General features: G+C 38.3%; 2 protein-coding genes across 3 annotated transcripts in view; one reads left to right on the top strand and one right to left on the bottom strand.

The window, feature by feature from the left end:
- Positions 1–2982: 2982 nt before the first annotated feature.
- LOC120515447 (aurora kinase A and ninein-interacting protein) lies at positions 2983–9861 on the bottom strand. Its single transcript, XM_039736470.1, has 4 exons — positions 9677–9861; positions 8993–9122; positions 6987–7140; positions 2983–4980 (listed from the first exon to the last, which is right to left on the bottom strand). The coding sequence occupies exons 2-4, from the start codon at positions 9077–9079 to the stop codon at positions 3878–3880; spliced, it is 1344 nt and encodes a 447-aa protein (XP_039592404.1). The 5' UTR covers positions 9080–9122; positions 9677–9861; the 3' UTR covers positions 2983–3877.
- Positions 9862–9956: 95 nt separating this feature from the next.
- Positions 9957–23346, top strand: part of vps28 (VPS28 subunit of ESCRT-I) — a 38220-nt gene continuing 24830 nt past the window's right edge. Inside the window, exons 1-4 of one of the 2 annotated variants that reach the window (XM_039736472.1) lie at positions 9957–10006; positions 13321–13406; positions 13569–13591; positions 20877–20914. In XM_039736472.1, the coding sequence (XP_039592406.1) occupies positions 13349–13406; positions 13569–13591; positions 20877–20914 (119 nt within the window). In that variant the 5' untranslated portion in view covers positions 9957–10006; positions 13321–13348. Of the gene's footprint in view, positions 10007–12293; positions 13153–13320; positions 13407–13568; positions 13592–20876; positions 20915–23346 lie in introns of those variants that run through there. The other variant, XM_039736471.1, reaches the window with a different exon arrangement.

The raw sequence follows: 23346 nt of genomic DNA, 5'->3' as shown, positions 1-23346 counted from the left end.
GTGTGTGAAGAAATACCAGGACTGTGTTATCAGCATCATAGTCCCCAAAGTAGTGTGCCAGGGCTCCTGTTTTGATAGCGAAACAGAAACCTACACAGGCATCAGAAACATCACGGGCCAGTGCCCATTGTGCCCATACGTTAACTCAGCCCTGAGATATGTACGTTTATCATACCTCAGAAGTTTTTAAGCTTTTTTTTTTTTGTCATTTTTGTGTTTTTTTAGAGGGGGCTTGTTGTTTGTTGTAATATGTCCAGATTTTTGTGCTTCTGTAAAAAGCTAAATTTCCCCCTTGGAAAAAATAAAATATTTCCTAGAGGTTTTTTAAAAAATATATAAATAAATTAATGTTAAATCAATTTGCACCGGGCCTGCATTCAAAGTCCAGAGGAGTGGCTGGTTGAGGTAACCATGCACGCCATCCAAAAGGCATAGCACACCGATTACTGATCCAATGGACAAACGCAGCTCCAGGGAAGCAGACTGAAGTCCCTGGGCGCTAATCGAGTGCAATAACTAACACCTTAACAACAAATTTGGGTCTAATTTAGTATTTTTGCCCTGATCCTGTTCTCTATTTTGCAGCTCTTCAAAAGATCAAAGGCTCCAGAATATGTGCAACAATATGAACAGAAAATCCTTCATCTTGTTCAGGAGGAATCAAGTTAGAAACTTTTCTGATTTAGCAAAGTTTGATCTGAATCCAGTGTACTGTTAAGACATTTAAGCACACTGGGTTTCATTCATGAAACGTTTGTAAATTAACAAGCACAGTTGCACACACAAGGCGATTTTACTAAAACCTTATGCCATATTTACAAACCATGAGTAAAACCTCAATTTTTTTTCTTAATTCCCTGCATAGGTTTATAAATATCAATCAATTGTAAAGTATCTGGCGTGAGCACGTAGTCAGTTCATTACCATAATTCACACCCATCAACGCCCCAAATCATACCATATAAGGAGGTGCTGCCATGACCACAAGTGCTCATTGGCTGTGGGTCAGATTCATTTGGTATATTAGGCTACGGATATCTCACCTTCATTGCTATATTGTGTAAAACACAGAGGGCTAATATAATTTTGCACACCTTTTCAGGTGAATATAAAAGAGAGACACCCTTTGTATCTAAGCATGGCTATCGTGCCTTCAAAATTCCATTAGTGCGCTTGGTAACAGCCCATGCTGGTGTCTGTGGGTTGTTTAGAGGTGTCATATGCCATGTGTCCCCTACGGATATAAACAGCCTATTTATACATCTCAAATAAATACAATTTAATCTATGGGAGAAACTTTTACTCTTACCGAGAAGCCAGCCATCATGCTCAGCTTCTTGTTCTAGGCACGGGCCGGGCCCTCGGGTAACGATAACGACGTTGAGTGGCGCACTTTGCATCAAATATAAGCTGCATGCTGATAGAATGGAAGTCTTTTCTCTTCATATATGCAAACACATGTGTGCAGCCTATTGCACCAATGACCCTGGATAGGCTGGCCAATTTGTAAAACCTTCAACTAACTTTTCGCCAGCATACTAGAACTGTAGCTATAATGCCACATTAGTGTTAATATGCCGTTAAGTACTCCAGGTCGTTTGTGGCTCATAAATGGCTGGGAAATCCCAGACTTGTCTGCAGTCTCCCGCTGGAATGTCCCTGTAGCCAAAAAGCCAAGTGTCAACAGGATGTGCAGATGTACAGGTATGGCATGGATTCATAATAGTGCATAAATGCCCCAGAACTGATCTGGGTAGCCCTCTTCTTTTCTTTTGGCTGCTCGTGTTAGGGGTTGCCACAGTGGATCATCTTTTTTCCATCTGGTCCTGTCCTCTGCATGTTGCTCTGTCACACCCATCACCTGCATGTCCTCTATCAACACATCCATAAACCTCCTCTTTTCTATCCTTATCATCCTTCTCCCAATATACCCAGCATCTCTCCTCTGCACATGTCCAAACCAACGCAATCTTGCTTTCCTGACTTTGCTTCCCAAACGTCCAACCTGACCAAACCCTCTAATGTCCTCATTTCTAATCCTGTCTATCTTCGTCACACACAGTGCAAATCTTGGCATCTTTAACTCTGCCACCTACAGATCTGTTTCCATTTTTTTGGTCAGTGCCACCGTCACCAACCCATAAAACATAGCTGGCCTCACTACTGTCTTGTAGACCTTCCCTTTCACTCTTTCTGGTACCTGTCTGTCACAAATCACTCCTGACACTCTTCTCCACCTACTCCACTCTGCCTGTACTCCATCCATCCATTTTCCAACCCGTTGAATCCAAACACAGGGTCACGGGGGTCTGCTGGAGCCAATCCCAGCCATCACAGGGCGCAAGGCAGGAACCAATCCCGGGCAGGGCGCCAACCCACCGCAGGACACACACACCCACACACTACGGACAATTTAGAATCGCCAACCCACCTAACCTGCATGTCTTTGGACTGTGGGAGGAAACTGGAGTACCCAGAGAAAACCCACGCAGACACGGGGAGAACATGCAAACTCCACGCAGGGAGGACCCGGGAAGCGAACCCAGGTCTCCTAACTGTGAGGCAGCAGCGCTACCACTGCACCACCGTGCCGCCCTGCCTGTACTCTCTTCTTCAAAACGACTAATCAACCATTCATCAGTCTCTGCCAACTCATCAGTGCAGTCCTGAGATCTGCACTCTCTCCTCAGTGTGCTCTGATTGGCCAAATCATGCAGTAGTGTGAGGTCAGCCAGTTACGTTCAGTCAAATCAGGTTCAAATCGGTGCCCTTTTATACGAAAATACACCCAGTTAGGTACAGACCTGCATGATGGGTTTACTGTGAAACAAAACTAGATAACCGTGTTTTTGAATAATCATCATACTAGCTGCTAATTTTACAGAGGTTTCCTTGAAGGATGCTATATCTTGTAATTTATCATTCACATATTTATACAGTATTTAGGAGATTAATTAAATTTTTTTTTTTGCTATTGCCATTTATATATGATGCTTTTTATTATTTACACACACACACACTAAGCTTGGTCCTGACCATATATGAGATCTTTCCATTTTACAAACTAACTGTCCTTTCTAAAACATTGATAAACACCGGATTTTCCCTCTTTAAGCACTTTACAAACACATTCGTTCTGCTGACATTTCATGAATGAGACCCAAGGTGTCCAGACTGGTGCCTGGGGCAGTACAGTGCTACTTGGTTTATCCTAACTAGTACTACTGGATTATAACCAATATTTAAGCACCACACCATGACTAACAACAACATGCTGCATTCTATAATCAATTATATCTACTAAAATATCAGACTTCCAGAAAAAGGCACAAGAAACAATAGCATGAACATACAAAAAAATTCAGTGCAGACTTTAAACAGTACATAAAACAAGAAATGTGAAATACTTCAGTGTAGATGTAGAACATAGCACACAAGGAATTTTTAACATTTTTATGAAGACAGAACATTTTTAGATGAAACAGTAAATCCACATTTTCTAAAAATGCTAAGCTCATTTTTGGGCTGGAGTGCAAAAAACATTTTCATTGTTTTAGGAACAGCTACAATTCCTCTGGGTCAAAAGTGTTCAAAGTGGTTCTTATGCATAGCGGTTACGATTTCAGAGTTTCAAGGAAATTACTTATAAGCACCCACCAGAAAACCGAAACTATATTGGTAATTAGAGCATCTATTCATGCAGAATAAAAGTAACCCATTTTGAGTAATTTAGTTTGAAATTGATTTTTAATTTATGTACAAAATGTGCATGAAGGATAATATAAAACTATTTAAGGACTTGGTTCACAATGTGCAATAAACTTGGGTTATTTTCCATAGCTACTCAAGCACAATTCCCCAAAAGCCTGTATAATTATCAGTGTTTAATCACTATGTTCCCTTCAGAGTCCTGTGTAAACAGCATACGATCTGGACCACCTTCCTCCAGGCATGGATGAAAACATGTAGAGGTTTTGGATGAACTGCAAGATTGGCTACTGCGGCTTTGGTTGGTCCAGTCTTTAAATGGGCTTTTCCTTGGGCTGGCTCTATCACAACGATGAGAGATTACTTTGTTGCCTTCAGAGTCTTGTGTAAAAAGCATTTGCTGGGTCAAGCTGCTAGTCTCGTGTAACTTAGCTCTTTTAGATGGCCTCTGTAAACCACTGTCTTGCATGATGTCTTCTTGATTAAAACAACTGATATTATTCCAAATAGAAAATATTTCAGATCTCAAATTACTTTGTTTCTGTGTTGAGTGGAAACGGGGAATTGAATTAAAATCAAAATTCTCTTTCTCAGACAGAATACTTTCATTACCTTCAAGACAATGCGTGTGCTGCGGCATTGGACTGTCTGAAAGTTCTGACATGTGTAGGGGATTTAAAGTCAGTCTTCTGCCCAAAGGTACCTTGTTAAGACATTCAACATCTCTCTCATTCTCATTAATGAACTCATTGGAAGCTTTAATCTTCTTGTGTGCAATAACTCTGTTGCCCTGGGAATCCTGAGTGAAAAGTGTCTGGGAATTTAATTTAAAGTTGGAAGGTGACAAAGAAGAAGCAAATGGCTGAGGCAAACAACTTTCTATCTTGTGTCCATACTGAGGATTCAAAGACATTTTAGACTCTGTACAATTGATAGAAGATTTTTTGTCCTGCAGTTCCATCTCCATCTGATGTGCAGTAATACAATGAGACTTTTCCCTGCTATATTTTGAACAGAAAGTGTCACTGGTAAAAGAAGCTTCACAATCCTTAGTTTTGCTGCAAAGATGGTCATCTGAAGAGTGGCTTTCAAACAGCCTTGCTTCACTGTGATCATCCTTCACATCTGATGCCTGGTTCACTTCAATATGCTCAGAAACACATTTATAGTCTTTCATTCTTATACAGGATTTGCTTTTTGTGTCATTGTGCTCAGACTCGGAACATTTTGTTATGTCAATTTCCGAATTTAAATACACTTCATTTTTTTTACCTGTTAAGAAAAAGAAAAAAAAAACAATGGAATATAATAAATCTAACATGGTACTTTTTGTATTTTGTAAGGAAAAACATTGGAACAAAACTGAAAGACTAGGAAAAAATGTTGTGTAGTTAGTCTAAGAATAATATTCTGTGGTTTATAAGCTTTTATCTAAATGATTTATTACTAATAAATAACCAACTAAATAAATAAAATACATACATCCCAATATTACATATACAGACAAACAGATACCGTAGATATGGGTATTACTTTATTTACCCTAAGGGAGAAATTTTTTACAGAAGCTCAATTTTAAAAAAAAAAAAAACTAACCCCACCACCACCCTCGCATTACACACCAGAATGACTAACATCACAGAAAAATGTTTTTTCTTTAGCCAAGTCAGAGCAGTCACAGTCACAGTAAGGCATTATAAAGGCATACAGCATATTGGTATGCAGATGCCCCAGTAGCTTTTCTTGACACACTTCTAGTTGTCTCAAAGTCCTTAATGTTAGTGTGTCATAGAGGATTACAGCATTTTATATAATGGCCATCGGTTTTGTCTTCATTCTCTCTTCCGCTACTACCTTCAGTAGGTCAAGAACTGGGTCTCCTAAAGCCAAAGTCACATCACGCAACTTCATTTCGTGGGGATATGTCAATTTAAACAACCCAAAATCCCATGCCACATTTACCAACTGAGTGTCGACCTTTCAGCACAGTTGAGCTTACACCTTTTTATGAGAGCCAATAGCATACTGCCTGGCAAAGCTGGTGTTATACAAAGGGGTTAACAAATACAGGGAGTTCAGCTGCAATTGTTGCCTTTTTTTCTATACTGACATGACACTAAAAAAACCAAAGACATCAGGCATAAGAATCTCTGTTCTGCTTGTGAGGTCCAAAACAGCCAAGTTTCTTATTGCATTCTATACACTGTACAGCATTCATTGGTTGTCATCTCATACAGCCCAACCAACTAAAGACATTTGTTTTCAGAGCAAGTCACATACTAGTTGGAGTGTGTCACTGGGCATGTCACATTAGGCAACAGGCTTCTGGCGAGTAGACGATTAACTGATTTAGACTTCCTAAGATTATGTAAATGAAGGCTACAACTTAAAAGTCGAGCTGAAAAAGTTGCATAATGTGACTTAGCCTTAAGTAAGCCTGCCTTCTTAATCAGCTTGTTGATTTGGTGGGCCTCGCTTGAAATGAGGGTTCTGGCTCAACACACCTCAGCATAATACTGTGATGGCCAGTGCAACCTTCTATCATTAGTATCACTAAGAGAACATATTTACTGAAATTAAGTAAATGTACAATACCGGTATAACAGACAAAATCATTCAATCCATTTATTATTTAATTCAGTTCATGGTTGCTGGGAGAGTCTGACTTGGTAACACCAGGAGCATGGAAGGAACCAACCCCCAGCTGGACAGGTACACTTATACAGATTCAAATCAGAATTGCAAGTTGCTACATAATTCTAAATGTATGCATGTAAGGCTAATACGCGACTCTAAATTAATGTGGTATAAGTGACCATTGGTGCAGCATGGGGTTATATTCATGGCTGATTTCTGAATTTCATTTTCTGCTAAAGCAGCAGAAAACTCAGTAAAGAAAGACCAAGTCGAAGTCCAGTCCTCAATAAAAGTGAAATTTTGTGGCATACCTTGATGCAAGTACCCTGTGTCAAACAGATCAACAATTATGAACAAGTTGATATCGCCTTATAAGGTGCAAAATACTCCCAAGGATATGCACGGGAAATGTTAGTACTGTTGCTAAAATATAAAGGACCACATTATTTTACCAACAAATACTAAATGGAGCAATGTGTTTACAGCAAACTATATTTGTTGGACTTGGATGTGGATCATATTTCAGATCAAACTTCTATAGTAATATGAAAAAAACCTTCATTTAAAAAAAAAAAAAAAAGTTTACCCTCGTCAATAATGGAGAGGTTGGAATGAGAAAACGATGTAAAATTTCTACCAACCTGAGCTTTCTGCTATTAGGTAGGATGAGATGGTAGTTTGCTTAGTATTTGGCATAGGCGCTCGTGTCTGTGTAAAGTTTATAGCCACATTGATGTTATATCCACTTTTACTTAATGGGTTCAATAACTTAGAAATAGGTCGGAAAACAGGAACCTAAAATAGAAGGAGAAACTGTTAAAACTTTGAAAATGTTAATGTTTAATAGTTTATGAAAATATATATTTATCTACAATAAGCAGCCAAAATGCTTCTTCATTTTTATTTTCCAAAGCAAATTCAAGGTGTTAAAATTTGAAATAATCTTTATTTCAGTTGGCTTCATAGCTAAAGATCAAAAGATTGCCCACATAAACAACACAATACCAAAACATTTCCTTTTCACCTCTCGTCTCAGCCATGACCTCAGTTGTCTTCTACCAGATCTTTGCCTCGACTTGCCTCCCAAAACAGGTGAGGTTATCCAAAGAGGACTTTAAACTAGAAATTGGGTCATGTTATTAATACAGTATATTCAAAAAGGTACAATTAGAATACTAAAGGCAAAATAAAAAACAAAACATCAGATGCACATACTGAGTTTTGAGATGCATTTTCTATTAGCCTAATTCTTACAATCAAACACCATTTCAACACTGTGGCCTTATGTGTTCTGCTCTCAACCAAATAAAGAACAAATGTATTCATCTTCTTAATCAAATTAGCATGTCCTCTTGTGTCTCCATCTGTAACAAAAATACCCCAAATCTTCTAATTTTTAATTATCATATGCCTTGTGCAAGTATATCGTTAAAGTAATGGCAGAGTAATTCTTAGGTCACAATCTTCAACTGTTGTCATGGTTTTAGCATATTGCCACTATGACTTTAATAATAAAATGTATAAGATTAATTCAAGTATAGTCATGACAACAAGTACAGTTTTATTGTTGATTTTTCAGTATCAGTATTTTTCAGTGTTTTTTTTTGTCATGAATGTAGGCTGCATTTTTTTCAGAAAAACTCATTTTTTGTGAAAAAATGTTAACATCCATTTTTATAACAGAAATTGTGAAAAACAGAGTTAACAACCATATGACTGTTATATTCAGTTCAATAAGATACTGCTCAAGGCAGCCAATTCCTTGCAATACTAAGTCACACTGCTGTTGCACCACCGACCCTCTTTTGTCACTTTATTCCGGCAGCTCAAAATCCTAATCTGAAAGTGCAAAATGCCAGTCCCAAACAATACACAAAACTTCTTCTGCAAAGGACTTCTGGCAAATAACACTGTGCTAAAAGAAAACAAATGGATATTTGATTCTGTCTTGTGGTGTTTTCTGTTATCAAGTGGATAAAACTAAGCACACTCTAGGCAAGTCTTCTTCATGCTTAGCCTTTTACCGCTGGAGTTTAACTCTTGTCAAAACACGCCTTCCACCCTTTTGTCGATACCTGCCTTCAAAGAGTTAAGAACTTTCAGAAAGCTTTCTTGGTCAAGACATGTGGCATTAACTAAAGGTTCTAAGGCATTCAACAATAAAAAGTTACCAAACCAAGCGAGGAAAGCAGTGTAACAAATATAAATACATAAAATACTGTATGTGTGAAAAAGAAACACTCATTTCACATAATAGGCTGATCAATTCAACTGTGCAAGAAAAGGCTACAATATAAAACTGCCCATTTTGTCTTTACAAATGAGCAACACATTAAAAGGCTTCATTATTAACACATAACTGAATCTAAGCCACTATGAATATTAGAATCAGTAAACGTGTCTGCTATCAGTCCCTAAGTATTTCACATAACAAAAGAACCCATATTTAACCAGATGCTGTAACAGTGTTACATATTTTTAAAAAATTCTTACTCATGTGTTCAAAAGAAGGAAGTCATCCGGAAAACATAACTTTAAAGAAGGAATATATATATATATATATATATATATATATATATATATATATATAGAGAGAGAGAGAGAGAGAGAGAGAGAGAGAGAGAGAGAGAGAGAGTAAATGGCTTACCCGTTTTCTCTTTTCTTTCAGTTGACTTGTATCCAGCCAGATGCCACATTCTTCTGTTTCAGTCACTGCCACCTTGGATTTTTTCATCCCAATATCGCTAATGTATTTCAAATGAAGTCAAAATGCTTATCTGTAAAATGAAAAAGGGAATTTATTAATTTTGAAACCATTTCATTGACCTAAAGGTCTCGAGCATGTGCATTTCTGAAAATGTTTATTGTGGTCATGTCAAACTTTGATTGAAGAGTTTTTTTCAGTTTTAGATGCTACACATTGGTAGTGGTTCCCCACAGTCCGTATAATGCGTTTTGAATTGATTAGAAAAGCGCTACATAAAATATTATTATCTTCATTTTTTTTTTTTTTAATTTTGAGTTCTTCTGAAAAGTCAAGCGCAGGTTGTATGCAAAGGTTTTCAAATACTGTATCAGATTGTAACAGAACACACGTACTCCATGCAGACAACACTATATAGTGTTTGTAGGTGAATGGTGAATTAATTTTGCATATGTACTGTATCTTCTGCTAAACAAGCAAATGTAAATTAATAGGATTTTCATCGATAAAATGTTCTTCTCCAATAACTTATGAACGCTTTCATACACATATACTTGTCAAACGACAATCTGCAAAAAAAAATCGTGAGTTAAAGTGTAGCATTTTAATGAAATAAGTATTACTCACCCTCAAATACTAAAATCTGCAGGGACAAAACATATATCGATGGACTCAATGAGATTTGTTCGCTCCGCTTCACAAAGCCGCGAAGTTTCAAAAAAAGACCTTATGTGCTGGGAAGGTGGCCTTCCTAATCGCCTGTGAGACGTTAAAATCTGTATTATTTTAAATCTCAAAATTGTCAGTTATATTTATAATTTAATTTTAGTAATTTGCTATGTGTTTAAAATAAAGTTAAGAAGGGAAAAGTTATCAGGCGCCGTAGTTACTTCAATCGTAGGACCACAAAGACTTCGAGCAGGCATTATTGTGGTGACGTCACAGAAGGAGCTTGTGGTAAGTAGGAAGTAAATTATGTGTTAAGAGAAATATGTTTTTCGAATTTATGTTTATTTGCTACAAAATGACGAACTGGGTTGTAAATGAAGGAGTTTGGTGTAAAGCACAAGGAAATCAATTTTCAGATGTTTTTAAGTCCCGGTTGATTAAGAAAAAAAAGAAAAGAAACACTCGTTTCTGTTGTCGGAAAACGGTTCAGTAGTACTTACAGGTTCTGTTTAATATTTTAATTACGTGTATTTTATGAAGAATAATACGGTTTCTTAACAGTTTAACTGTAACATGCAGTTAATTTTCAACGTTAACTGTAATAGATATTTTTCAGAATTTTAACGCTTTATATTAGAATAGTTTCATTGTACTGTATATGCCCGTGTATTTTTGTGTGCAAAGAGATACAGTAAAACAAATATATTAATCGATTTCACTGTTTAACGCTCGTAATACTAATGTTTCGGTTGTGTGTCAGTTTTCCCTTTTTCCTTCATGTACACCAGGCTCGGGCGAGCTTCATAGAGAATTTTTATAAACCCAATCTGGCAGCAGTTGCTTTGATTGTGTGACGGAGGTTCTTGCCGCATTCACCTCCTTGTTTTTCCTGTTGTGTGTGCCCGGCAGGTAAGAGTGGGAAATAGCCAAGGACAGGTCTGGGACCTACAGAGCGCCTGCAGTAAAAACAAGAGTAGCACATTAGCAACAAGAGACGTTCATTGAATGGCTGTTCGAGAAAGTAGGGGTAGGAAGGGAGCAGCACACCCTGTCTAAATGCAGTACGCCCAACAAGGACATTAGAAACTTGCTGCCTTCCTCAGGACAGTGAGACAGAAGTAATGAAAGCTAGAGAGTTTGACGGACTAAAATAAAATGTATGGCAGTGCATTGCACTTCTAAAGACCTCGAAAATCTCTGGTCTACAGGACATCCCATACCTACTTGAGGGAATTTTAGGCTGCTCTAGTAAAAGAAGGACAGTCATCATCCCTTGTCATGATTCCATGTTATAGTATGGATTGATTGATTTGTTTACTTTTTCTTTGTTACTTATTCATTAATATTCTTACCTAATCTTTTCTTTTAACTTTGAGAACTTGTAAAGCAGTTTGAGCTACATTTTTTGTATGAATATATGCTATAGGGCGGCACGGTGGCGCAGTGGTAGCGCTGCTGCCTCGCAGTTAGGAGATTCGCTTCCCGAGTCCTCCCTGCGTGGAGTTTGCATGTTCTTCCCGTGTATACGTGGGTTTCCTCCCACAGTCCAAAGACATGCCGGTTAGGTGGATTGGCGATTCTAAATTGGCCCTAGTGTGTGCTTGGTGTTTGCACCCTGCCCAAGATTGCTTCTTGCCTTGTACCCTGTGTTCGGATTCAGCAGGTTGGAAAATGGATGGATATATGCTCTATAAATGAATGTTGTCATCGTGGTCCCATGACTTGCCTGGCTGGAAGCATCCCAAGGCAATCACACATTTAGGTTTGTGTGGTGATTGCACATTTGAGTTTTGCCGTTGGACAGAGAGAGCTGTGACCAAGTCTTGCTGAATGTTTGATTCTTTTCTCAGTGCATTTCTGTAGCTTATTGTAGAAATGAGGTCCACTCCAGGAATTTATGGATATATTCATTGTCAAGGGAATATGTGAGAACAAAGTCAAGAGTGAAGTATCTCGGAACACTCGCTGAAAGAGTCTTTTGGTCTTTGCTGGTTTTACATAAATGTGGTCAGAGCCAGAAAATTGACATGTTAACACCCAGAATATCACATTGGCCTTATAAAAGATGTACTAAACTTGATATTAGCAAACACAGTTAAAAAAAAAAAATCCAATGAAGACAAGTTAAGTTTATAACTACCTCAATAATTTCATAGAAGTGTTTAGCTTTTTGAGACGTGTTTTGAAATTCGATGGATTTTATAATTAAAGAGTTACTCTTCATCCAAGCTAACGAGGAAATCGTTCACCCAATTTACAATACAATACAATTTATTTTTTTATATCCCTAAATCACACAAGAAGTGTCGCAATGGGCTTTAACAGGCCCTGCCTCTTGACAGTCCCCCAGCCTTGACTGTCTAAGAAGACAAGGAAAAACTCCCAAAAAAAACCCTTGTAGAGAAAAAATAGAAGAAATCTTAGGAAAGGCAGTTCAAAGAGAGACCCCATTCCAGGTAGGTTGGGCGTGCAGTGGGTGTCAAAAAGAAGGGGGTCAATACAATACGATACACAGAACAGAACAAAACCTCAATATGGTATGAAAATTTAATTTTGCAAGTACGTACCAGAATTTAACAGTAACAATTTGTTACCTGGTGTGGCTGTGTGCTGTCTGCCTTATCGACACTTTTTTTTTTTTTTCTCTATCAGTGACAGGTAGCAGTGAACTCGTGTGACAGTAAACATCAGTAAACCTGGGCTTTACTTGACTTTGGGGGACACTGAAAATGCAACATCTTCTGACCCTGCTGCTTCTTATTTGTCTCTGGTGTTTTTGAGAGTGCCATCCATAGTAATGTTTATGTCTGGAATGCTTTATTCTGATTTTTAGCGCAGTGTATAAACCAGACAAACACAGTACACTCAACCATTATTGCAAATTATTTTCTTTTACAAAGAACCGTATATGTGAGCAGTATACACCTGAGATATAGTAGTAGTATTGTCATGTAACAGACTGAACCAGAGTGGGGGACAAACAAATCCCATTCAGTTTGTGTGATTGCCAGCCTTCTAAAATTCCAGGTTCTATGTGTTTAATAAAGAAAAGGGTTTTTGGTTCACAGCTGAAACACCAGTAAAATGTAAAATTGAGTTATATTGAATTGCCATGTCTTTACACCACAAACATCTTAGTTAAAAGATCTCCTCTCTGGTGTACTGCCAGTGATGAGCTGCAAATCTGCGGTCTCTGGCTCAGAAGTGAGCGCTTTTCAGTATGAGCTAAAAGTAGAGTTCCCTCTGTCAGCTGCGTACAGCCTAGCTCTGAACACTGTGAGTGCTGCACTTTCCTGCTGACTACACCTTCATATTTTGCGCAGCATCAACGCTTCAATCCACCCATCCACAGTGCAAATCCCTTCCGCGTCACCAGTTGAATAGCTGTGGACTCAAATCATCTTGGTTGCATCACACCAAGGCTATCTCTTAAGGTACATTAGTATTTTCTGGAAAAGCTCATTGTATTTATTTATACTTGTTTGATTTAGTAATACATAACATTTGCATCTGAAGATACATATTTTAAAAATTTGGTGTATTGTTTGTAATTTTTTTTTGTTAATGCTGTTATTTTAAAATGCCCTTTTTCCTTTTTATAGAGTCTAGCTGACACTTGAACCTATCAACATGTTTCATGCTGTTTCCTCCAATGCTGGGATCGGAGGAGGTGGGGGCAGCGGAGGAGGTCTGTACTTTTCTTTCTTTTTTTTGAGCATTGTTTTCATTTTTGGCCTACAAATTAATTTGAAACTTTTTGTAACAGAGTAAAAAGTAATAGTGCAGTGCATTTTATAAATAAAATATTTTTAAGCAGCAGACATTCTAATTTGTTAATTTTCCTTTTCAGTAAATAAACCAGAACTGTATGAGGTAAGTGTATTTGACTAAATTAACAGCTTTGAAAACTATTTTGTAGAGTTCATCTGTTCTCTTTCTTTCTTTTTTTCCCCGCTCTGCTTCTCCTAGTGAGGGTCATATTAATTTGGTTTTATGTTTAGCTTATTCATTTTGGCTTTATTTATTCACTATCAGTTTTATGACCATAGATTTCTTTGAATCATTGAACTGAAATAAGTCTTGTTTTATTTGAGATTAAACTGTTGCACTTTGAGGATGTTTAATTTGAAATAAGAACTTTAACGAATTACACACAGCAAACAAAAATGTGTTTTAGCTATTCTTGCTGTTTCTCACCCTTAAGCATACCACATAAAGCTGACTGTGGGAGAAACACCTTGAGTGTTAGTCAGAGCCTTTTATTATCAAATTCAGTCCCTTGCCTTATTAGGCATGACAAGATAGATAGATAGATAGATATTTTATTAATCCCCAAGGGGAAATTCACATACTCCAGCAGCAGCATACTGATAAAGAACAATATTAAATTAAAGAGTGATAAAAGCGGAGTGCAAGTTAAAAAATACGCAATGGAGAGTGTGAGGCAGGTATAACAGTTGTGGCGGACGGCTGGGGGTCGTACCCAGCCAGGATGCCCAGGAGGATCGGAGGAGGGCTTGTGCCTCCTCCAGACCATGAGGGGGCGACCACCCTGGTTGCACTGGGGACCACGGGTGCAGAGCTTGGAAGCTCAACCCTGTAGGGGCCCATGGTCACCGCCAGGGGGCGCCCCGGTGTCTGAAAAGCCCTGGACCTCAGCACTTCCGCCACACCAGGAAGTGCTGAGGGGAAGAAGAGTGGGGACACCTGGAGGGCTTCTGGGTGTGCAGCCGGCACTTCCGCCACACAGTGGAGTGTCCGCGTAGGAGTGTCGGGAGCAGCTGGAGCCCATCCGGGCTGCTATAAAAGGGGTCGCCTCCCTTCATTCGGAGTCAAGAGTCGGGTGGATGTAGATGGGAGTCTGGTGAGAGAGGAGTGGAGGCGGCCAGAAGGCAGGCACTGGACTGTAAGGCCTGGACTTTGGGGAATCGGTGCTGAAGGCACTGGGTTTGTGCACGGACTTAACTGTTGTAAATATTGTTAATAAATGTGTGTGCTGGGTGACAAACCATTGTCCGTCTGTCTGTGTCCAGGCCACGTTCCACATGTTCTATAATCTTGTGTTAACGTTTAAACGGCTGGAATTGAAGAGTTGCATAGCATTTGTGAATTTCCCCTTGGGATTAATAAAGTATCTATCTATCTATCTGTCTGTCGATCGATCGATTGTGGGGGAGGAACGATCTCCTCAGTCTGTCAGTGGAGCAGGAAGAAGATGCTGACAAGAAATGATGGGTTTTAAACTAGAATGAGTAATTATTTGATGTGAATAGAATTCAGAGGAAGAATTCTGATTCCTCTTTTCAGCATTCTTTTCAAATTATTACCTCAGTATTATTGTGGTGGCTGGTTTTAATTTATGATTTTTTTTGGCATTGGCCTGTGTTGTGAATGGGGCTAACCTACACATACCTCCAAATTCTTATACAAGTCCATCCAACTGTTTTACATCAGAAGGTGACAAACAAAGAGTTTGTAATTTAATGTATATAAATTAAATCACCTACTTTGTGCTCTCTCTTATTGATGTCAGTTCCTCAAAATGGTATTTGTTTTATTAAGGATACAAGAGCATACTGCTAGCCTGCTGTGTAAACTCTGGATGCTCCCTTTCTTCATAAATAATGGAGTACATGCTCTCTTTAACAAAAGATGCGCCATATTATGATCTAATGGTTCTGTAGAAATTTCAAATTCTGAATAAAATAACCCCTTGTAGCAATTTAACAGGTTCATCTTTGACTCTGTAACTCTCAATTAGAACATTAGAACAATCTAGACGAGAACAGGCCATTCAGCCCAACAAAGCTCGCCAGTCCTATCCACTTGTTTCCTTCAAGAAAACATCAAGTCGAGTTTTGAAAGTCCCTAACGTCTTACTGTCTACCACACTACTTGGTAGCTTATTCCAAGTGTCTATCGTTCTTTGTGTAAAGAAAAACTTCCTAATGTTTGTGCGAAATTTACCCTTAACAAGTTTCCAACTGTGTCCCCGTGTTCTTGATGAGCTCATTTTAAAATACAAGTCTCGATCCACTGTACTAATTCCCTTCATAATTTTAAACACTTCAATCATGTCACCTCTTAATCTTCTTTTGCTTAAACTGTAAAGGCTCAGCTCTTTTAATCTTTCCTCATAATTCAACCCCTGTAGCCCTGGAATCAGCCTAGTCGCTCTTCTCTGGACCTTTTCTAGTGCTGCTATGTCCTTTTTGTAGCCTGGAGACCAAAACTGCACACAGTACTCAAGATGAGGCCTCACCAGTGCATTATAAAGGTTGAGCATAACCTCCTTGGACTTGTACTCCACAGATCGTGCTATATAACCTAACATTCTGTTAGCCTTCTTAATGGCTTCTGAACACTGTTTGGAAGTTGATAGCTTTGAGTCCACTATGACTCCTAAATCCTTCTCCTAAGGTGTACTCTCGAGTTTCCGACCGCCCATTGTGTATTCAAACCTAATTTTTTTACTTCCTATGTGTAATACTTTACATTTACTGACATTAAATTTCATCTGCCACAAATCTGCCCAAGCCTGTATGCTATCCAAGTCCTTCTGTAATGATATAACGGATTCCAAATTATCTGCTAATCCACCTATCTTGGTATCATCTGCAAACTTAACCAGCTTGTTACTTATATTCCTATCTAAATCATTTATATATATTAAAAATAGCAGGCCCTAGCACTGACCCCTGTGGAACACCACTCTTAACATCGCCAGTTCTGATGAGGTTCCTCGCACCATCACCCTCTGCTTCCTGTGTCTGAGCCAATTCTGCACCCATCTAAAAACATCACCCTGAACTCCCACTTCTTTTAACTTGATGCCCAACCTCTCATGTGGCACCTTATCAAATGCTTTCTGAAAGTCCAGATAAATAATATCATAAGCTCCACTTTGATCGTATCCTTTTGTTGCCTCCTCATAGAATTCCAACATGTTAGTAAAACACGACCTCCCCTTCTGAACCCATGCTGACTGTTCAGAATAACTCCTGTCCTTGTCATGTGTTGCTCAATCTTATCCTTAATAATTCCTTCCATTAATTTTCCTGTGATGCTTGTTAAGCTTACTGGCCTATAGTTGCTTGGATCTGCCCTGTCACCCTTTTTATATAATGGGATGATATTTGCCATTTTCCAGTCCTTTGGAATCTCTCCAGTGCACAGTGACTTCCTAAAATATGTGTCAAGGGTTTATATATGTACGCACTAGCCTCCTTAAGAACACGAGGATAAATATTATCTGGGCCTGGTGATTTGTTTGATTTCATCTTATTTAATCTGAGCAGCACTTCTCCCTCTACAATTTCCAAATCCCTCAGTACCTCCTTAGTAGTGTGTTTACCTCTGGCAGGTTATCCACTTGCTCACTTGTAAACACCTCAGAAAAATGTAAGTTTAGGGCATCTGCTATTTCATTGTCTGTATCTTTTAATTCCCTTTACTATTCCTGATGAACTTGACCTCCTCCTTAACTGTTCTTTTACTACTAAAATACTGAAAGAATCTCTTGGGGTCTTCTTTCGCCTTATCTGCTATATTCCTCTCCAACTGTCTTTTAGCCTCTCTGATATCCTTCTTAATGGTTGCCCTCATGTTCTCATACGCTACGGTTCTCTTTGCAGTCATTAGTCTTATATGCCTTATACAGCAGTTTTTCCTTTGCAACTTCTTTTTAAATCTTTATTAATCCATCGTGGAGTTTTTTAGTTTCCTATTACTTCCAAATTTAGGTATGTATCTGTCCTGCATTACATGTAAAACATTTTAAACCTGTTCCACTGCTCCTCGACTGTCTCCACATTTAAAAGCTTATCCCAGTCTATCCTACTTAGACTTTGTCGCATCTGCTCAAAATTAGCCCTACTAAAGTTCAACTTAACAATTTTAGTCTTTGCATCTGTACTCTTACAAAATACTGAGAATTGTATTACATTATGGTCACTTGACCCTAGTGGTTCAATCACCTCTACACCCTCAATTCTATCCTGATTATTACAGAATACTAAATACGCTTCCTTGTTGGTGCTTTAACATGCTGTGTTAAAAACAGTCGCTGATTACTTCTAAAACTCCTGCTCTTGTGCTCCTCCATCTGTAAGGTTATCCCAGTTAATATTTGGATAATTAAAGTCCCCATGACTATAATATCCCCCTGTAAACTTGCCTTTTTGATATTACTAAAAAGATGTGTGTTGAAATTACTGTCTGAATTGGGTGGTCTATAACACACTCCTAAAATGAGACCTTTTTCCCTAATATTTTCCAGGCGAAGCCACATGTCCTCACTAAGATGGGGCTCATCATCCAACTGAAGATGACTTACATTTAATTCCTGTTTGGCATAAACAGCAACCCCACCTCCTTTTCTGTTCTGTCTATCCTTCCTAAAAATGTGTATCCCTCTATGTTACACTCATCCCCATCTTTGTTATTTAGCCAGGTTTCCGTTATTGCTATAATATCATAATTATGCTCTGCTACATACAACTCCAACTCACTTACCTTATTTTTGATACTTCTAGCATTAAGGCAAGCTATTTTTAATGTGTTAATCCTTCTATCTTTACGTGTTTGCTTAAAATTTACATTACTATGCATTTTTATTTCTACACCATTGTTTGTTCTTCCATGTATAGATCTAAATCTGGCCTGTCCTAAACTCCCTGCCCCCCCATTCCCTAGTTTAAACAATCCTCGACTAGCCTACACATACGCCTCCCCAATACATTGGTGCCCCTCGGTTCAGATGTAACCCGTCACGCGGAACAGGTCCCATCTGTTCCAAAAGGAGTCCCAATGCCCCATAAACCTATACCCTTCTACCCTGCACCAAGATTTGAGCCACGTTAAGCCTTCTAATCTCCTCAATCTTACCTGGACTGGCGCGTGGCACAGGCAGAACTTCGGAGAAGACTACCTTGTCAGTTCTGCTCCTCAGCTTGGTACCTAACTCTTTGAATTTGGATCGCAGAACTGACAGACTACCCTTATGTATGTCATTTGTTCCAACGTGGACAATGACAACTGGATCCACCCCGCTCTGGCCAAGAGCCTATCCACCCTTCCAGGAGGTCTCCCACCTGTGCTCCCGGAAGGCAACACACCGCGAGACTCTCTCTCTGGAGCACACCTGCGCTTCAATTCCCCTAATGATTGAGTCCCCAACTATCACTACCTCTCTCTTTTTGGGAACTGGTTTTGAGGTGGCCCGTTGGGGCTCCTCAACCCTGCCTACCACCTCAGAATTATCAGAGTCACCGTCCAGCTCCGCAGGACATGATAACGGTTAGACACTTCTAATTCTGGGGTTGATGCCCCCGGACAGTGTGCACCCTTTACCTTACACCTTGTGACTGTGACCCACCTATTCCTACCTGTCTGGTCTGGAATCTCCTCCCGCCACCTTAGGGGTGCACACTATCTCTAAAGGACACCTGGGCCAAGTCCGCCAATTCTCTATTACAACGCAGGTCAGCCAACTCCTCCTCCAGTTCAGCGACCCTGAGCTCGAGGTGCTGGATCAGCTGGCATCTCTTGCAGATGTAGCCCTCATAGACAACTGGCTCTTCCAAACCATCATCTAAAAAGTCCAACATCCAACAGGACTTGCATTGCACTGGCCTCATTATTAAAATTTGACTTGGGATTACTAAGCTGCCTTAACTTAAAATTAAATTTCTTCTTCTTTCAGCTGCTCCTTAACTTAAATGGTAACACTAAGATCTGCTACAGATATTTTACACCTTTTCCCCTTAAGCTCCTGTCCTGTTCTCCCTCTCAGCTGCCTGCTATTTGCCTTTCTATGAGGTTAACTTTACTTTTCTCTGTCTCTTCTCCTAACTTTGCGCTCTTCTTACTTATAAGCTCTTCACCCGCACTGTTTGTATTCCCCCGTATTAATGAACCAATACGCTGTCGCCCACTTAACTGTTCTACCTCTGGAACGCTAAGGACTGTTTAATCTAAAATAAACAAATAAATAAAACTTTACTACCTTATTTGCTCCTACTGCTCCTTGTGCCTGATCGACGTCTTAACGCAGGCCACTTACCTGCGCACTACTGAGTTTCCACCTTTTACTGCTTTGAAGTCAGCCACTGCCTTTTTTTCTTTTCCTTTAAACTAAGGAATCGCTGTTACGACGACGCGGTTATTTATTTACAAATGCCGATCAATTAGATTGAGCAAGTTTATAAGTAGATTGATAGCTATTTGATAACTAATATTCCTTTGAAAGTTAACACTATTTAATAAATTCATTATTAAGAAACACTTTTGGTTTTGAAAACAGAATTAGATCTAATTTTGCCTCATTTTCTGTACTTTTGTCTTGTTGAGGGTCACATAAATGATTGTGCAGACCATTATTTCCTTTCTTCCCAACAAAAATGTCTCTTATTGGGGAATTCCATAATTTTCTCAGCCCAGCTATGAGATAAAGAGTAACTCTTCAGTCTGTGTTTCACTGCTTGAAATGTTAACACTTCTCTCATTTAGAGGGCTGTCATGGTCCTTCTATTTTCCTTGTATCCTGTTACAGCTGCCTTCTTACATTTAAATTAATTATACAAAGAAATATGAGACATAGAGTTTATCAAACACTGCCATTTTGCCTTTTGTTAGGGAGATAACATATTCTTATGTAACTGAATAAAGCCATGCTAGCTGAATTGTTTTAGATTAAAATGAGACCTTTCATTAGGTGTTCAAACATCGATATTATGCACAAAAATATTTTAGTTTTATGTCAAATGTCACTCTTTACAACTTTTATGATTTAGGTTAATTGCTGTAGATAGAGATCCTGAGTTATTGTAATGCAAATTTAGATAACATGCTTTCAACTAAGATTCCATAATTAGGCATGCTTTTTGCATTGTAGCACAAATCTGGTTTGTCTCAAGCTGAATATAAAGTAGTATTCAATAAATAGTAAAACATGTTAATCAAATGTATAAATTATTTACAATAGCAGAGTTCATTTTAGCTAAAGTAAGCAGCTCACCCAGCTCTTGTAAGCAGATACCTGATTTTCTTTACCACTTGTCAAATGTATTATCTTGACTGCATGTCCTTTCCTTGATGTTCAAATGATTGTTAAATAATTACTAAACAATAATTCTATTTTTTTTTCATAATAACACAGGAAGTGAAGTTATACAAAAATGCAAGGGAACGTGAGAAGTAAGTGACATAAAAAAATAACATTTCTGAAAATTATTTTACTCCAGAACTGAACTGTAATGCAACTGGTTTGTTTTTTATTTTATTTTCAACTACTCAAAACTTTATTTATTTATTTTGGACACATTTGTTACCTTTCAATAGCGAGCAACACAGTAGTAGCACATTAGTTAGTGCTGCCGCCCCACAGATCCAGTATGGTAACTTCAAACTCTGCGCCCAGTTGTCTGTGTTTGCACACTCTCACCGTGTTTATGTGGGGTTTCCACTCACATTTCAAAAAGCCTTTTCCTGCTTTGTGCCCAATCCTTCCAGGATAGGCTCTAGTCCCCATGACTCTGATTTAGATTAAGTGGGTTTGAAGATCTTCTCAATAGACTCCCCGTTTTTCAATATAATACTACCACTCTTCACAATTCAGAATGGTTCCAGGGAAAAAGTTCTTTGATTGAGTCTGTAAGCAGTTATTCACTGCTTATCTTATCTCATCATCACTTGCATATCAACAGCTGCATAGTGTATGCTTGAGGTGGCCCAGCAAATGAAAATTGGAAGGTCATGAATATAGACTGGCTTTTCAAAAATCTCCCATTTCATTTATTGCCAAGTTTTCTTTTCATTGGTAGCCTTGTGAGGGCACGTATTTTCTTACAACAAAAGAACACCATTTAGCAAGGTGAAGCAATGTACCCACATTGAAAGCATAAACAAGTGTGTCCTTTAGTATCTTTTAATTACAAAAATTGGAGATCTTTTCTGTTGTTCTTTGGTGCAAATGGATAAAGCCATTCAGCTATGTTCATAAATCATCAGCAGCTTGTACACTGACAGCAAGGTCAACAGCAGCAGGCTACTAAACAACCAATGATGGAAAAAACAGCAAGTTACTGCACAAAATAGCTTGAAACCTTTAGGTATTAAGACCCTTGAAAGCTGTGGAAGACTATTTGTGCCAAGATGTAACACAATCAAGTGACTTAACTGCATTATAATGCAAGCATATGTAGGAGGTGCATTTATGTTTGCCACCATTTTATCATGTCATTCTTAAAAACTTATCAACCTTCTTATTGATTGCTTTTTATTATGGCACACAATTTTTGTGTTACTTTAAATCAGTTTTTCTCAATTATTTTCTGTCATGCCCCCTAGGAAGAAGAAAACATCTTAGCCCCAGGCGACTATAAATAGTATCATTTGTCTATAAAATTGTTATAAGTACACCTCTACATAACACTGTATCCTTATTAACGTATAAGAGAATAAAAAAAGAAAGAAATATGGACCAATTTACAACAAAGAATAGCTTTATTAAATGTAACAGAAAAGATTTAAAGTGCATTCTAAATTCAAAAAAAAATTTAAAAGACTACTATTTGAGAAACACTGCTTTAAATGAACTACAAAGGCGTAATGAATTTTAAGTCCTGTCCATCGATATATGCTCCATCTGTCAAGACCACACATTAATCATACCAGAACTGAATGTAATCAAATGACCAATCAGCAAGGAACGTCAACAGTTGAGGTAGGGAGTGTTCCAATTATGAATGTGCTCACCCAGCACTAAAGATGGCAAACAGAAAGTTGGTAAGGCAGGTGATCTGCCAACCCATTGAACAGGTGGAGGCTGGTGATGTAAATGACAATTTCAATCTCTTCCATGTTAATTGGTGCTGGAAAGGGCCATTGTAAATAGCAGAAGTGTTTTCAACTGCTGCAGTAACATCCTTGGAATGCGTTTAAGAGCTAATGGTCCAAAGAGCTGCGGCATATGATTATGTACCTTTTGATCAAATAGGGCATCCATACACATATATCCCACTAAGTATGGTTTGTATATGCCTGCAGATAGGGATTACAGTACTCACTATTCCTAAACTTCATAATACATCATCCATGACTATCAGAAGAAGAATGGAACAATATGAAAAGAAATATAACACTTCTTGCCCCACTTTTTTTGATTGTGATTGTTCATTTGATTACATTCAGTTTCAGCAAGATTAATGCATGGTTTTGAATCAAAATGCAGTACACTTGTAGAAGCTGTTAAGTGTAATGTGATATGTTTGCTTTGCTTTTAGTTGTAACACATGATCTGTGCTATGCTTTTGTATTGCAAACAGATAGCGACAACAGCGTATAGTACCTTCCCAGTTTTTATTGTGTTATTCAAATATTATTTATGTCTGAAAAGTGAATGACACAACCTCAATATACTACTCTTTCCGCCTCTGTAATCAGAAATACTGGTGATTTCTTTATCTGTAGCTGTGATTTTTATTCATTAATTTTCTTCTGGATGTTTACATTTCAAAATGCCTTTTTCTGCAACTCATAACGATTCTTTTTTATATATCTAAGTGAATGCAATCAAAATGTATGTTTCAATTATGGCAAAACGTATATGCATATACATATAAAAAAGT

This window comes from Polypterus senegalus, chromosome 15 (genome assembly GCF_016835505.1).
Source record: "Polypterus senegalus isolate Bchr_013 chromosome 15, ASM1683550v1, whole genome shotgun sequence".
Taxonomy (NCBI): domain Eukaryota; kingdom Metazoa; phylum Chordata; class Cladistia; order Polypteriformes; family Polypteridae; genus Polypterus; species Polypterus senegalus.
The sequence above is the reverse complement of the archived record's forward strand: the minus strand, read 5'-3'. Positions and strand labels throughout refer to the sequence as shown.

What these genes read in the sequence shown, in the direction of transcription:
- LOC120515447 (XM_039736470.1), bottom strand. Translation starts at nt 9,079, where the DNA reads ATGAAAAAATCCAAGGTGGCAGTGACTGAAACAGAAGAATGTGGCATC. An exon ending in TGAAAGAAAAGAGAAAACGG is followed by an intron (nt 7,141 to 8,992) that starts GTAAGCCATTTA and finishes CTTCTATTTTAG; the next exon opens with GTTCCTGTTTTCCGACCTAT. An exon ending in CCTAATAGCAGAAAGCTCAG is followed by an intron (nt 4,981 to 6,986) that starts GTTGGTAGAAAT and finishes TTTTCTTAACAG; the next exon opens with GTAAAAAAAATGAAGTGTAT.